A 13,951-nucleotide genomic window follows, 5' to 3' on the forward strand; every position below is an offset into this window, starting at 1 on the left:
TCTCCATCTAAATCAGCATCAAGCTCTTTGATTGGCTCCTTACCCTGACAAGGTATGAAGAGAACCATGGGAAACTGAATTGTTTAAGTCAAGAATGGAGATGCTGAGAGATAATTAAAGGGGCTGTCTTGATCTCGGAGAGGACCACAGCCTTGAGGAGGGGTATAAAAGCACACACCCCCTGCCACACAAGAAGGGGGAAGGTTGGTAATGCATGGTCTTGCTTCTTTGGAAGAAGCACCCCTCACAGAGGACAGGAACACCAAACCTGGGAAGAAGAAAAGAGCAATGTAGAGATCGCATGGGAAGGGAAGCCACTCAGACCCCAGGGAGCTGGAGGTCTGCCCTGACAAGGGAGAGACCCCTCTCTGCCCCTTTGGTTGAGCTGGAAGAAAGCCTGTGCTAGCTGGGCCTTTCACCTAAGCTGTTTAGACAGCCTCCACACGCCCCCCCCCCGCCCCGCTGGCCTCCTGAGACTACAAACGACAGGCTGGTAAATTGCTTATCTACTAGAAGACTTCAGTCCAGCCCTTTTCAGAACTAACATACCTTTCTCATCTTGCCATCTCTCCTTTCAACCTTTGTCTTCCCTGCTTCCCAGGAAGGCGGCTCTCAGTCCCTTAGCTGGCGTAACAGCATTCTGCCTTGGCCTGAGCTCCGCGCCGCCATCTTTCCTCCCCACTCAATCCCCTTATCTTTTCTCATATTTTTCTACGTCAGTTATGAGCTTTCTTCTCCCCCTCCTTTCTCAGTCTTGGCCTCTCAGCTCAGAGACTACGCGTGGCTTTCTGCTTTTTGTCTGAGCAAACTGGAGATAACTGACATTGCTAGGCTTCGTCTAGCTGCATTAACGAAGGGAAAAAGTGATCTTCAAAACTGCTTGTATTTAGTAATCTGCCTGCTAAAGTGGGAGGGAATGCCTTTGCTGTTAGAACCAGGCTGTGAGATTGTTTTGGTTTGTTGCTAAGTAGCAGAAGAAATAAAGTCACTGCCTGCTTCTAGGCAGAACTGATTTTAGCAGCTGTGCACTTTGACAAGGGAAAATACTTTAAAGTTGCTTCTAGCTGTTACTGAAATACTACACTACAATCTGATTAAGTTTGCTGCACACTTATTGCTCACATGTAATCACTAGCCTCAATAAAGGATTGATTTAAACAATCAGCTTGTGTGGATGTTTCTGCCCACTCCTCCAGATTGCTTCCATGATCTCAGCTCGAACAGGTGCAGCCAATCGGATTGGCTGAGGATAGGAGGGGCACAGCAGCCCTATCTTATCACCATCAATACCAAAAACAACTCTCTGAAGACTCCTAGCTTCCCACTGTTTGACAAAGAAGGAACAAGAATATAAAACTATTTTATTGATAACTGTTCACCAGTATTTACAATAAAGTAAACAATATACAGTCTGCACCTTCAACTTACTACAAATTTTTCATCTGGTCCCTTTGGACCAAGTAGCCACGTATACTAGAAAGAATAGGCTTGCAGATTTAAAGGACTAAGTTGGGGATAAGATGCATGCACACATATCAGATGTATAGAAGGCTACAAAAACACTTGTGAGTTTCAACAAACTGCCATTAAGATTCACTACTAACTATCAAGTTTTATAAAACATGTTATGTACTATGCAGGAAGCAGTATCAAATGCTCTCCTGTAATAAACAAAGCAAATAGGACAAACTTCTTTTTCTTTTCAGTTTCTGAAAAACACATTACTTCAAAAATAATCAAACATCTTAGAATGTAGTTTTCCACATTTCTGATAAGCCAAAATCATACTTATAAAAAAGAAAGCCAAATAATTATTGTGCTTCATCTTCTGGGCATGAGTGCCAAGTTAGCCGTTCTTCATAAAACGCAATTACAATCTGAGGACATTTCACATTCGCTTCTTTGGCTAGCACCAGGTCTGCTTCATCAGAATCCTTCCTGTTATATGAGAGAACTCTAATGAAAAAATATATTGACTACTTTTCATCAACATACAATCAGGATTCCATGAGCTTGGGATAATCCTAAATTATGTGGAATCCCCTCCACCACCACTCAGGATTTGCTAATGCTTTTTCAAGTAACCTGGGCAGTAGCAGCTCTTCAATGCACAAAGGAGGGGAAAAGAGAGCGAGTATCAGTCCTGTCTATAGCAATAGCTGTGTAGCTATTCACTGAATAGATGGTGCTATCAATAAAGTAGCCAGCAGCAATTGAGGTGTCTGCATAAAACTGCTAATACTACAGTTCTAATGGGAGTAAATCCCACTGATGACATTTTATAATACAGTACATTCATACATACTTCTATTGATTGCTGGACTCTTTGGGGCAAAAATTAAACCTCAAATTTAAGCCAAAACAATTTGAATGTAGTCATGCATACTGATAAACTAGAATGGTGACACCCATGTTTTTGGCAGGTGTGAAAGATGGACATGGCTAAAGCCCTTTCCTATTTAACAGTGCTGCATGGTTTAAAGTAATCTCTTCAGCAATCTGTGTATCAGTGAGTGTTATATCTGACAGGTTGATTCATCTCCCAAGTGAAGAACTATGCCTGTGCTTTGGCTGCTCTGATTCCAAAAAAAGTGCTCTATCATGTTGGTGCAGCATTGAAGCGGCCACTTACAGTGCAGCTGTCTTGACACAATGCTGCATGCACCTGATGTGTGCATGCGCGTGGGGCTCCTTAATGAAAAGCTGAGTCCCATACCACCTGGGGACAGCACCCGGGGCACAGCAGGAGTGTGCATGGGGAAAGATAGGAGAGGTAGCCCCACTGAACACTTTCCTCGAGAACTCTAAGGGAAAAGTACTTGGAGGGACTACCCCTCCCAATGCCTCCTATGCATACCTCCTACTGTGCTCTGAATACCATCCCAGCTACTGCCGGGCTTGGATGAGGTCTGACTTCCTTGAAAGGAAACCCCACCACATGCACAGAAGTGTGCATCTGTACAAAGACAGCCAAGCTGTGAGTACAGGACCAGCACAACAGTGCACATTATTCAAATGTGAATGGCCAAAACATAAGCCTAGTAAACACAATAAGGAATCTTCTGACACCCTAAAGACTCAGGATCAAGAAATGTTTGCTCAGTTCACCAGCCAGATAAAATGTTTACTCATCAGATGTATGAAGACATACCGTATTTTATGGACTATAAGACTCACTTTTTTCCTCAAAAAATATCCGCCAAAATTCAGGAGCGTCTTATATGTTTTAACAGTTTAATATGTTACAACTCTGAAAAACTGGATTAAAATTAAGGTGCGTCTTATAGTCCGTAGCGTCTTATAGTCCGTAAAATACGGTAACTCGAGCTATGTTGGTACATTACTCGTCAAGCATCGTTTTTCACTCGTCACAGACTACTGGATTTCCTTAGCCCTATTAAAGACTAACATATTTATTGCAGCACTGGACTGCAAGCCATGAAACCTTAATCTACAATAAATTCTTAAGTCTTCAAGGTGTCACAACATTGTAGCAACAAACACAGATGATCATGGCTACCCCTCTGGAAGTTAATTTCCCACGCTGCAACTGCAGACTGAAAAAAAAAAAAAAATCCAGGCAAATTAAGTAGTAAAGCACAAATACTGACCAATGGCTGGAGAAAGAGGACCAAATCCACCACAATAATGACAGCTTCTATTGATTCATTTATACTGGCAATAAAATTCTATTCCTCTTAAGTCAAGGCAAAATATTAAGACACATTCTGAACTGCTACTGCAGTTCTCATCCCACCACTTACCATTTCATAAGAAACATAAGTTCCCCACTACTGTCCGTGGCTCCAATTATTCGCTCAGGATCAAGACCTCTTGCAAATCCTCTGGGCTTATCTACCTATTTGATTAAATATTTAAAGAAAATCACTTTTAGTCAAAGTATTTTCTGATTACTGAAGAAAGTAATATGTAATCCTCCAAAAAGAGCTTCAGAATTTCAGTAAAAAATGACAAAGTCACACAATATGTATGTGAGAAAGTTCTTAGAGTACAGGCAGATTTATCCAAGAGGCTAGCCCAGCTTAGATGTCATGCAGAGCCAGAATTTAATCCTGGTTTAACCCTAGCTTAGAGCATGTATGCTTCCCCTCCACCTTCCCCCACCCACAAGCGAGGGGAGGGAGGATTCTACTTCTGATCCTGGATAGTCCAGTTCTGGCTTATCTAGAAACTCTGGGGAGCATAAACCACAACTGCCTGGTTTGGACATCATGACAAATTCTGGCTTTTTTCTAAGCTACAACTGGAAGTAGATTCTTTTGCGTGCAAAGGAAAGGAAACATATGCAACTAGGCTAGGAGATATCATGCAAAGCTAAAGAAAATGTTAAGACTATTCCCATGACCAGCCAAAACTGGGCTAAGGAAGCCCAACCCTGTTTTGGCTGGTAGGAACTCTAAAATGCCCCCCCCCCCGGCTAGCAGAGCAAGCACCCCATTTTCGTCACCGTGAGTCACCACAGCGCGGCTCTGCGTCATGGTGACTCATGAGAAGATCCGAAACCCGGAGGCTACAGCAAGCCTCCTGGTGTCAGGGGGTGGGTGGCCTCACCAGAATGCCCCAAGCAGTTGCACAGGGCATTCTGGGACTTTTGTTATGGAGCCGGTAATCATGTGGGTGGCTGATCCAGCCACCCAGGGCAAGCTGCGTGCTTGTGTGCAGGGAGAGCAGGTCAAGCCCATTCTGCCCGCAGACTCCCTACAGGCTCTCCACACTGCTCGTGTGGAGAGCTTTCTTGTGTGCTAAAAAAGAACCATTCTAGAAAGTGAAGCTATATGTGATTAAACACCATTAGACTTAGTGATGCAATTTAAGGCGAAGTGATACATTGAGACAAACAATTTAACTAACTTACGGAATCTCTCTTTTTCTTTGACTTGCTGTCATCAGATTCACTATCTGAAAGAGATTTTCTTTTGGTACCATCTGTTTTTTCTTTACCAGCTTTCTGAGAGTTCAGAAAAGCTTCTATTAACTCTGGACAATCCAAATTTTCTTCAGGCTCCCACGTATTATCAGCACTAACACACACAAAATTCATGAAAGGAAAAAAACTGATTAGAAATTAAACTAGAAAGACTAAGCTTGGAGTTCAATAACCTATCATGAAGATACTGTTCTAGCAGGTACAATTCAGTTGTGCTCAGTTAACTAGGACAATACTACTGACATCAATATCCTGTTTTTCTCTACCCCATTTTATCACAGGTCACTGCTATAATCTCTCGCTTAAGAACAAAGCCACATGTGTACCATTACTTAATAGGGATGTGCACGGTCCGGAGAAGTCCGGACCGGCACCGAAGGGGGGCCTTGTTTTTAGGGCGGGGAGGGCTTGCTTAGCCCTCCCGCCTCCTTGCCCCCGCCAGCGCCCGTATTTAACATTATAGGGGCGCTGGAAACCAGCCGCCCCCCCCCCCGCCGCCGCCACCGCGAAATCACTCTTAAAAACATCCAGCCCTCCCTCCCTCCCAGCTAGCTGCCCGCCCGCCCGCCCACCCACCCACCCAGTCGCTCACCCGGTCGGTAGATACTAAGCGAGAGGAGCTCCGGCACAGAGCTCCTCTCGCTAGGAAGGCCTCCGGGAGAATGGTGGCTTGCGCGCGCATGCGCGTGCCGCAAACCACGCCGTTCTCCGGAGGCCCGGTCTACCCGCCGGGAAAGGGCCGGGTAGACCGGGCCTCCGGCGATCAGAGGCCCGGTCTACCCAGCGATCGGAGGCCCGGTCTACCCGGCCCTTTCCCGGCGGGTAGACCGGGCCTCCGGAGAACGGCGTGGTTTGCGGCGCGCGCATGCCACCATTCTCCCGGAGGCCTTCCTAGCGAGAGGAGCTCTGTGCCGGAGCTCCTCTCGCTTAGTATCTACCGACCGGGTGAGCGACTGGGTGGGTGGGTGGGCGGGCGGGCAGCTAGCTGGGAGGGAGGGAGGGCTGGATGTTTTTAAGAGTGATTTCGCGGCGGTGGCGGCTGGTTTCCAGCGCCCCTATAATGTTAAATACGGGCGCTGGCGGGGGCAAGGAGGCGGGAGGGCTAAGCAAGCCCTCCCCGCCCTTAAAGATATACCCCCCACCCGGACCCGGACCAGCCCAGTCCGAACCGGTCCGGCAGTTCGGCCATTCTTTGGAATGGCCGCCGGACCGGTTCGGGCACACCACTATTACTTAAACAAGATCACAAACCTGAAGTCAGGAAAACTACATGGGTTGCTGTAGATCAGACATAGCAAGGTTTGTAAAATGTGCAGAATCTACAAATAGCACTACATAAGTAGTACTTACAGATCAAGTTAATCAAGCAACAAGTACACTAGAGTGCTCCATGTGTGATAATCTTGTAACAATGCATTACATTAAAAAAAACAAAAACCCAACACTATTTATTCAGTTTATATCTTGGCTTTCTTTCACTATGGGGCTGAAGACTGCGTACTTGGGGTTCCATGGAGACACTGAGTAGTTAGATCAGGGGTGCACAACTTTGGCCCTCCAGCTCTTGTTGGACTACAATCCCCATCATTCCCAGTTAGTGTCCAATAGTCAGGGATGATGGGAGCTGTAGTCCAACATCTGCAGGAGGGCCAAAGATGTACAACCCCAAGTTAGACCCACTTAACTTTAACAAGGCAGCTGCAGCATGTGTCCGTGTGTTTGTTTTCTAAACAACACACAAGCTTCCTCTTTGGAAGGAAATATGAATGTTACATCAACCAAAGAGATAATGTAATGCTCCCTTTCAGCCTATTCTGCACGATCTTTCCCACATGTTAGAGGCAGTTGATACTGCTTTTGCAGGAGGACCTATGAGCTAACATCTACCTAACTCCCGGACAGAATTCTAGAGTAGGGTTTGCCAACCTTGGCTCTCCAGATGTTGTCGAACTATAACTCCCACCACAATTTACTGTGGCTAATACAAGTTGCAGTTCAACAACAGCTAGAGAGCCAAGGTTACCTACCCGTGATCTAGGGACACCACTGCCCTAAAACTTGAGACTGTGCTTTTTTCTTTTAAATATATTTTATTTTTACAATGTCATTGATTTCATTTGGCCTCTTTTATTCCCTGAACTATTAAGTTTCCTAGAAGGCACCGAACAAAGCAATGTTCTCTGAAAACCAAACTCTTATTTAATTTCCAGCTCAACTGGCAATTAATTTTGTAACTGCTTGAAGCACTAATATGGATAGTTGTTTTCTGTGTACTATTTTAATCACACCTGAAGGACATGCCTACAAGAAATATAATTAGCTAGGCATATACTTTCAGCAGCACTTGAAGAATACATTGCTCATGGCCACAATCCAACCCATCCTTAGTGTAGGCGGAGGAAGGAGAGATCACATGGTCACAGTAAGAGATGCCAAAGTTTTTATTGCAGCCAGACACAGAGAAACAGACTAACCACAGTTTGAGAGAAGTAGCATACCCATTCTGCCAGGTGACTGGCTGCAGTAAGTCAATACCGGTATACTGTTTTCCGCTGCATATGTACCTTTCCTATATTCCTGCTAGGTCAGTGTAGAATAGTGACCTACATTTTCAATTAAGCATTGTTACAGGTTTCAGAAGAAGTAGTTCTGAAGTTCCTTACTCGGTAAATCCTTTCCATTTCAGGAAGAACTCAACCTTGCCATTAACTACACGCCTGTCCAGGACTTTTTCCACAACATATTCTTCAGGTTCTGCTTCTTCAACTTTTTTGCCTTTGCCATTCTGTTTTTTCCCCATTTTGTGCTACAAAACAAAATCATTTAAAAACACACACCTTATAACAGATACACTGCTACCCAATTCTAGGTTTGTAGGACTTAGACCCACAAGAAAAGAGGTTATATTGTGCTCAATGATAATACCTAGTACTAGTTAAAAAGAGCCCTTTGGGGGCTATGCAGTCAATGCCACTTCTTCCCTGTGCTATGAATTCCAAGTCATTTTGTTTCAAATTGCTGCTAGCCATTCTCTCAACAGCCAACCATATGAAAAGACTTTGAATGAGAGCAAGAAGCACATTTAGCAGTGAATTAGTTGTGGGAAGGTGTACAGAAAATGTAAGAGAGAGCTCCTCTGGCTTTTCAAATGCCATCAGTTTTGAGGGGAAAATAGTAAAGTATTCAAGTACAAATTAATGCACAGTTAATGGCAATGATCAACAATTAACAACACATTTTACAGATGCAAATTTTGTAATATTTTCCCCAGTCATTTCCATGCATCACTTCAGCTTTCATAAGGAAAACCAGAATATACATGTGCAAAAGCTTCCAAGTTGCTTGCAGTATTGTTAAGCTGAAACTCCTATATTGGCACAATACCAATACTGGCATTGTCCATCAATGAGGACAGCACTGGTGTAGTTTTTATAATCAACAGGTTTAAAACAAGACTGAATATAAATTAGACTCCATAGAAATGTACTTAACAGCCAAACATTATTCAGATAGTAAGGTATTACATCCACATCATCCTCAAGGCATTCCAACTTCAATAAAGCAACATTAAGGATAGCAGGACATGCTATGTTTCCACAATTCCCCTAATGCATTGGTTTGAAATCAGTATGTGTTAGTGTCATGTTAGAAGTGCTGCAGTTCTGTTGGAACCCAATGCAGAGTTGTGTAAGAAGGGGCATTCAAAATAGCCAACATGAGGAAAGCATGTTACATGGGAAAACTAGGTTGGAGTAAACGAATGGCAACTAGTTTTGTGAACCTGACAGGGCCTTGCTTTTTGTTGAACAGCAGTCAAATTCCTTTTGGAACTGAGCATTTCAAACAGTTTGTAAATGATGATATGGACAATTAGCTAGTTGAAGGAAAAACATAGTGCTAGCAAAATCATCAATAGAAAATGAATATATTCAAATGGAAAGTTTTCAGAAGTTACTACTACTACTACTACTACGTAAAGCAAGACTGCCAGTTAAAAGAAAGTAAGGCAAATGTGTATAGGGATTCTCTCTAATAACAGGTAACTGAGGAAAGCATCTCAAACTAGCCAACTGGTTATGAAGCTATTGTAATGGACCCCAAAACCTTGGAGTAGAGCTCAAAAGAAATCCAAATAGTTTGATCTACAACTATAATGGGAAAAACAGGTGAGCTGTGTGTACTCAATAAATTTAACTTTGCCTGTCCTGATACATGATTGAACTAGAATACCCTTAACATACTGCATATTACTGATTAATTTTCTCTGAATCATTCTCCTCCTCCTCCTCTGTGAAAGTCAGTATTTCTCATCCACCATTTTGAAATTGAGTTTCAACCAAAGATAAGAACAGCTGCTCATTCACATCAGATTTTTTGCACGTGTAGGGGTGCATACACCAGGATGTCATACACACAGTATTTGCAGCTCTTGAAGGAGAGAATGGGATGCAGAAGTCATGCTCTTTCCTTAGGAACCAAGCATTATCAATTTGATAAAAATGATTCTTCTGCTTTCAAACTGTTTCCTCTATTAAAAACTCAAATGTTGATTTAGCTTTCTTTCATTTATAAAAATAAGAGACTCCAAGATATTCTCACTAATTTCACTAAGTGCTTATATAGCACCGAGTTATAAAGGCACTGTCATACAGATTTTGTATAAAGACACATGGTAGAGATCATAGGATCTTGTGGGAATAACTAATTTGGACAACTATTTTCAAAGATACCCACTGCCACTCAAATTACCCACTGCTTTCCCCTCACAAATAGTAGTTGGTAGTGCTCCTATTTCAGAGATTCCCAGTGTGCAGAACTACATGACTGTTCCACGATGGGGTGACGAATGTCCTGAAAACTTAGGCCACTATGCTGGGTGCATCTATTCTATCTGCTGGAACAAAAATGCCCTGTGCAGCACTGATCTCTGCCTCTCAATCAATACATGGGCAGCAACATTATCCCAAGAGAGGGAGTAAAGATTCTTTGATATCATCCATGCTACAGCTGACAAACATGCGGGAATCCCAGAAGGAATCTCTGCCTAGAACTTACAGCCCCAATCCTGATGCAGAGAGGGCAGGACACAATATCAACTGGGCCACTCCATAATTGCAAGAGGATACATGCCCAATGTTCTGAGAACTGATCAAGAAAGTGTAAGAATGAAATGTTTTTCCAATGTGGAACAGAGAAACCTTGGCCCAGGTACCAAAAGTTTGGAAAACACTGCCTTAAACTCAGATCTTCTATTTAAATGTTTTGTCAAGTGTTAGTGTGATTTAATATATGCACGCCTGAATTCTTGCCCAATGTTATTGTTAAAGACCTGTGACTGGGTTCACATACACCAAGACAAAACACAGAGTAAGCCATATATATAAGTGTTCTAATTTTTTAAATCTGTGTGCGGAATGAATTCTGGGCGGCAGTATCAAGGAAGTGTGCGTGCATGTGTGTTCAGAATGGGGCCTTCCTGATTCAACCTGAGTGGGATCGAAAATTAACTGAGCGAACATCAAAAACCGTGTGAGTGCGCACACATGTGCACACCTTAGAGGGAACTCTGCTGTATACATGTATAAAAATATATTATTTAGAATCACAATACCTTTAACATACACTTAATATAATAAAGTGTTCAAAAGATTGTTAATTCAATAAAGCGAGTATCTCCACAAAGTAAAAAAAAATAAAAATGAGAATATGTATACTCCACAGGTCCACCAATATTTAGTCCATGCCTAGGACACAGTCAGATATACTGCTCTCAATAAATTTCATAAAGAATCCAAATGCATTGTTTGTATTTCTTGTATATTGGTCTATGACCGTAATAAAGTTTTGTTCAAGAATCCAATGGTACATTCCTGTTGCAAGTTTTAGAGTTGAAAAAGTCCAAATGTTAAAATAACTGCTGTCCTAATGAATCGCCAGACGTGTTTCAGCCAAAATACGGCCTCCTTCAGTGACATTTCTTAAAAATACAGGCTCTGTTGGTACTAATTTCATTGTATTATTCACCAGATCAAGTGAACCACCTATGATCCTTCTAGCAGAAGTAAAATTCTTATGCTCTTTGCAGTATTTGCTCTACAGAGCATAATAATTTTATTTCTGATAGAAGGATCATTGGTGGCTCACTTGATCTGGTGAAAACAATGAACTTGTATTTATAGCAACATAGCCTGTATTTTTAAGAAATGCCACTGAAGGAGGCCTTATTTTGGCTGAAACGTGTCTGGCAATTCATCAGGACAGCAGTTATTTCAACGGTTTGACTTTTTCAACTCCAGAACTTGCAACAGGAATGCACCATTGGCTTCTTTATGGAATTGACTGATACCAGCGTATTTGATTATGTCCTACACATGGACTAAATATTGGTGGAACTGTGGAGTATACATATTTTCATTTTTTTAAAACTTTGTGGAGATACTGGTTTTATTCTTGAATTAACCATCTTGTGTACACTTTATTATATCATGAGTATGTTATAGGTATTGTAGTTCTAATTGGTTCTTTTGCATTTTGTATTTTTAAATTATCTGTGATCAAAAAATGATTCAGGCACATTTAATGCCTGTCAACACAAGATGTGTAGGTGGGATCACAATAATTATCGTGATAGCTGCAACTGAACTTGCACCAGTCGGTTACTGCTGCTAGATGCTCATTGATTCCATGAAATTCCACTATGTTTTCTTAAACTGATTATAATTCACTTCCCATTCAATATAATTTCCCCAATAAAAAGTGAAATTACACAACTTGGTCATTCCCCCCACATTCCCAGGCCACAAAATGCATAGTGTATATTGCTACATAAACTTATTGTAAAGTAGCAAATCTACTGAAGTCAGAGTTCAGTAAGTAGCCCTACTTCCAGGAGCTGATATTTTGGTACAATAATGCTGGGGAGGAGAGATGTGGATGTATTTTTACATAGAGATGCCAACTTAATATATTTGAAGTAGTATGCTGGTAAAATCCTTACATATTTTAGGTGCTCATGAACTTACCAAAGTAGATTTATTGGTGGCCATTTTTATTGCAGACTTGCTGAGCTTTTACTAGAAAAATGCATGACAAAAGGAATGTGACATTACTCAGAGAAAGGCATCTCAATACAAGTATGGTCCTTGTTCTATCCCACAAAAGCTCAATGTATAATTCCAGGTGATGAAGAAGAAAAATCTGTATTTCGAGTACATTCACAACATTTAGTTATATTCCTGTTATGCTACATATTATTTGGAACAATGATATACAAGACATGCCATGCGTTTTTGATGGCTATATATCACAGTCATCATAGTCTAACACTCAAAGAAGTTTGTAGAAAAGCTTATTTTCCAAAAGCTCAAGACAATAGGCTATAGTCAAATAAAACCTTCAACAACAAGCTGTAACATTACAGAATACTGAATCTGCATGATTCTAGACCACTGCATGATTTTAGATCAAACGTATTTACAATCATTCAAGCAGATTCAGGATTTTGGTCTGGTTACCTGCAAAATAAAATTACAGCTATTTATCTGCAAATATCCTACAATAATTTATTTCAACCATTTGTAAAGGTTAAATATGTAGAGCTTTGCTAACTGAAAGAATTTCACTAAAAACCTTCCCACAGATCAAATTCCCTGTGATTTCTTTACAAGCTATAAAAAGCATCAACCATAAGATTCAGCAAAGGAAGATAGAAACCAAGCCCTCTTTTGACTCAGCAATTCTGTCTGATTCCCATCTCCTTGCAGAAGATGTGATACCACAAGACGATTTTAGGCCATGCAGATCGCGCATCGTGCTCCCATTTAGAAGAAATGGAATGCAAGAGTAACAAAGGCCTGTTGCAAAAATACCTGAAAACATCTTTAGCATGAGGTGGGTGAGAAAAGGGGAGGGAGGTGGTAGAGCATTGAGCACGGATGGGCGTCTCATGACCCTGAGCACAGACGGTAAAGTTAAATAATCAGCTCAGGTAGGAAACGCGGCCTCCATGGGATGCGTGAAAAAACGCCAAATCACTTCAAGACTCCACCACCATCATTCTAAATTGACCAGCTGCCCCAACAGGCACCGCCACATCTAGCCCCCGTCTGTAAGCACAACACTACCCGTTCAAGGCGCTAAAAGTTCAACCGATTAAAAAAAAAAAAAAATCCCCACGCCTCTCAAGCTCCGCTTTGTACGCGCCTCCTCCTCCTCCTGTGGTGGTGGGGCTGGCCTCAGGCTGCAGCCCCGTTTCACTTATGTGGGGGCAAGCGAGCCCTGCTGAACTGGGCAAGATTCACTTCTGAGCAAACCTGCACAGACGATCGGACTTGGCGTGTGCCTGCATGCTCACTGGCCTCCCCTCAGACTGCAAGCCACCAGCAGAGCAGGGAGGAAGGGAGGGAGTGCGGGCGAGGCGGGGGGGAAGGAGGGAAGGCCTAGTCAGAAAAGATGAAGGAGCAACCCCGCGAAACGCTGCGGCCTGTTTTACAGTCTCTCCGAGCCCCAAGGCGGCGGCGGCGGCGGCACAGGTAGGGTTTGGAGAGGAAGGGCGGGGGGGGGGGAGGAAGGAGGCCCCACGCGGGGGCATTTAAGAGTTACATAAAAGAGACGCGGAGTTCTGGGGATGGGGCGCAGCCCGCTCCCCCCCCTCCCCTAGTGCGCCTCCCTCCCCTCCTCCCTGTGCCTGCCTCCCCTATGCACACATTACAACAAGTCAGGGGTGGGGGGAAGAGGGGGGGATTGGGGAGAAAAAATACGGACTTCGATGCTGCCCGGCGCTCTGCTCTGCTCTGCTGCTGCGCTCCGCTCCCCCGCAGTCTCCTGGCTCCCGGCGCGCAATGAAGCAGGAACGGGGACGATAGCGACATCTGAGGGGGCGGGGAGAGCAGGAGGGAGGGGAGAAGACGAGGGGGAGCGGGAGGCGGGGCAGCAACAGCCGCAGCCAGGGCGGGAGCGGGCTGGGCAGGGCTCCGTCAGCACCGCCGCTGCGCACACCAGACG

The 13,951-nt window shown here is 43.3% G+C and overlaps 1 protein-coding gene across 3 annotated transcripts; it reads right to left on the reverse strand.

Moving 5' to 3' along the window:
• Nucleotides 1-1,344: 1,344 nt before the first annotated feature.
• Nucleotides 1,345-13,882, reverse strand: CBX3 (chromobox 3). Of its 3 annotated transcripts, none has more exons than XM_053263856.1 (6): nucleotides 13,712-13,849; nucleotides 11,971-12,021; nucleotides 7,612-7,754; nucleotides 4,877-5,042; nucleotides 3,765-3,859; nucleotides 1,345-1,938 (listed from the first exon to the last, which is right to left on the reverse strand). In XM_053263856.1, exons 2-6 carry the CDS (start codon nucleotides 11,992-11,994, stop codon nucleotides 1,812-1,814), a joined length of 555 nt encoding a protein of 184 aa, XP_053119831.1. In that variant the 5' UTR covers nucleotides 11,995-12,021; nucleotides 13,712-13,849; the 3' UTR covers nucleotides 1,345-1,811. The 3 variants fall into 3 exon arrangements, with proteins under 3 accessions (XP_053119831.1, XP_053119832.1, XP_053119830.1); XM_053263857.1 differs by lacking the exon at nucleotides 13,712-13,849 and adding an exon at nucleotides 13,261-13,340; XM_053263855.1 differs by lacking the exon at nucleotides 11,971-12,021 and having other exon boundaries at nucleotides 13,712-13,882.
• Nucleotides 13,883-13,951: the final 69 nt, after the last annotated feature.

Source organism: Hemicordylus capensis, chromosome 6 (genome assembly GCF_027244095.1).
Source record: "Hemicordylus capensis ecotype Gifberg chromosome 6, rHemCap1.1.pri, whole genome shotgun sequence".
NCBI lineage: Eukaryota > Metazoa > Chordata > Lepidosauria > Squamata > Cordylidae > Hemicordylus > Hemicordylus capensis.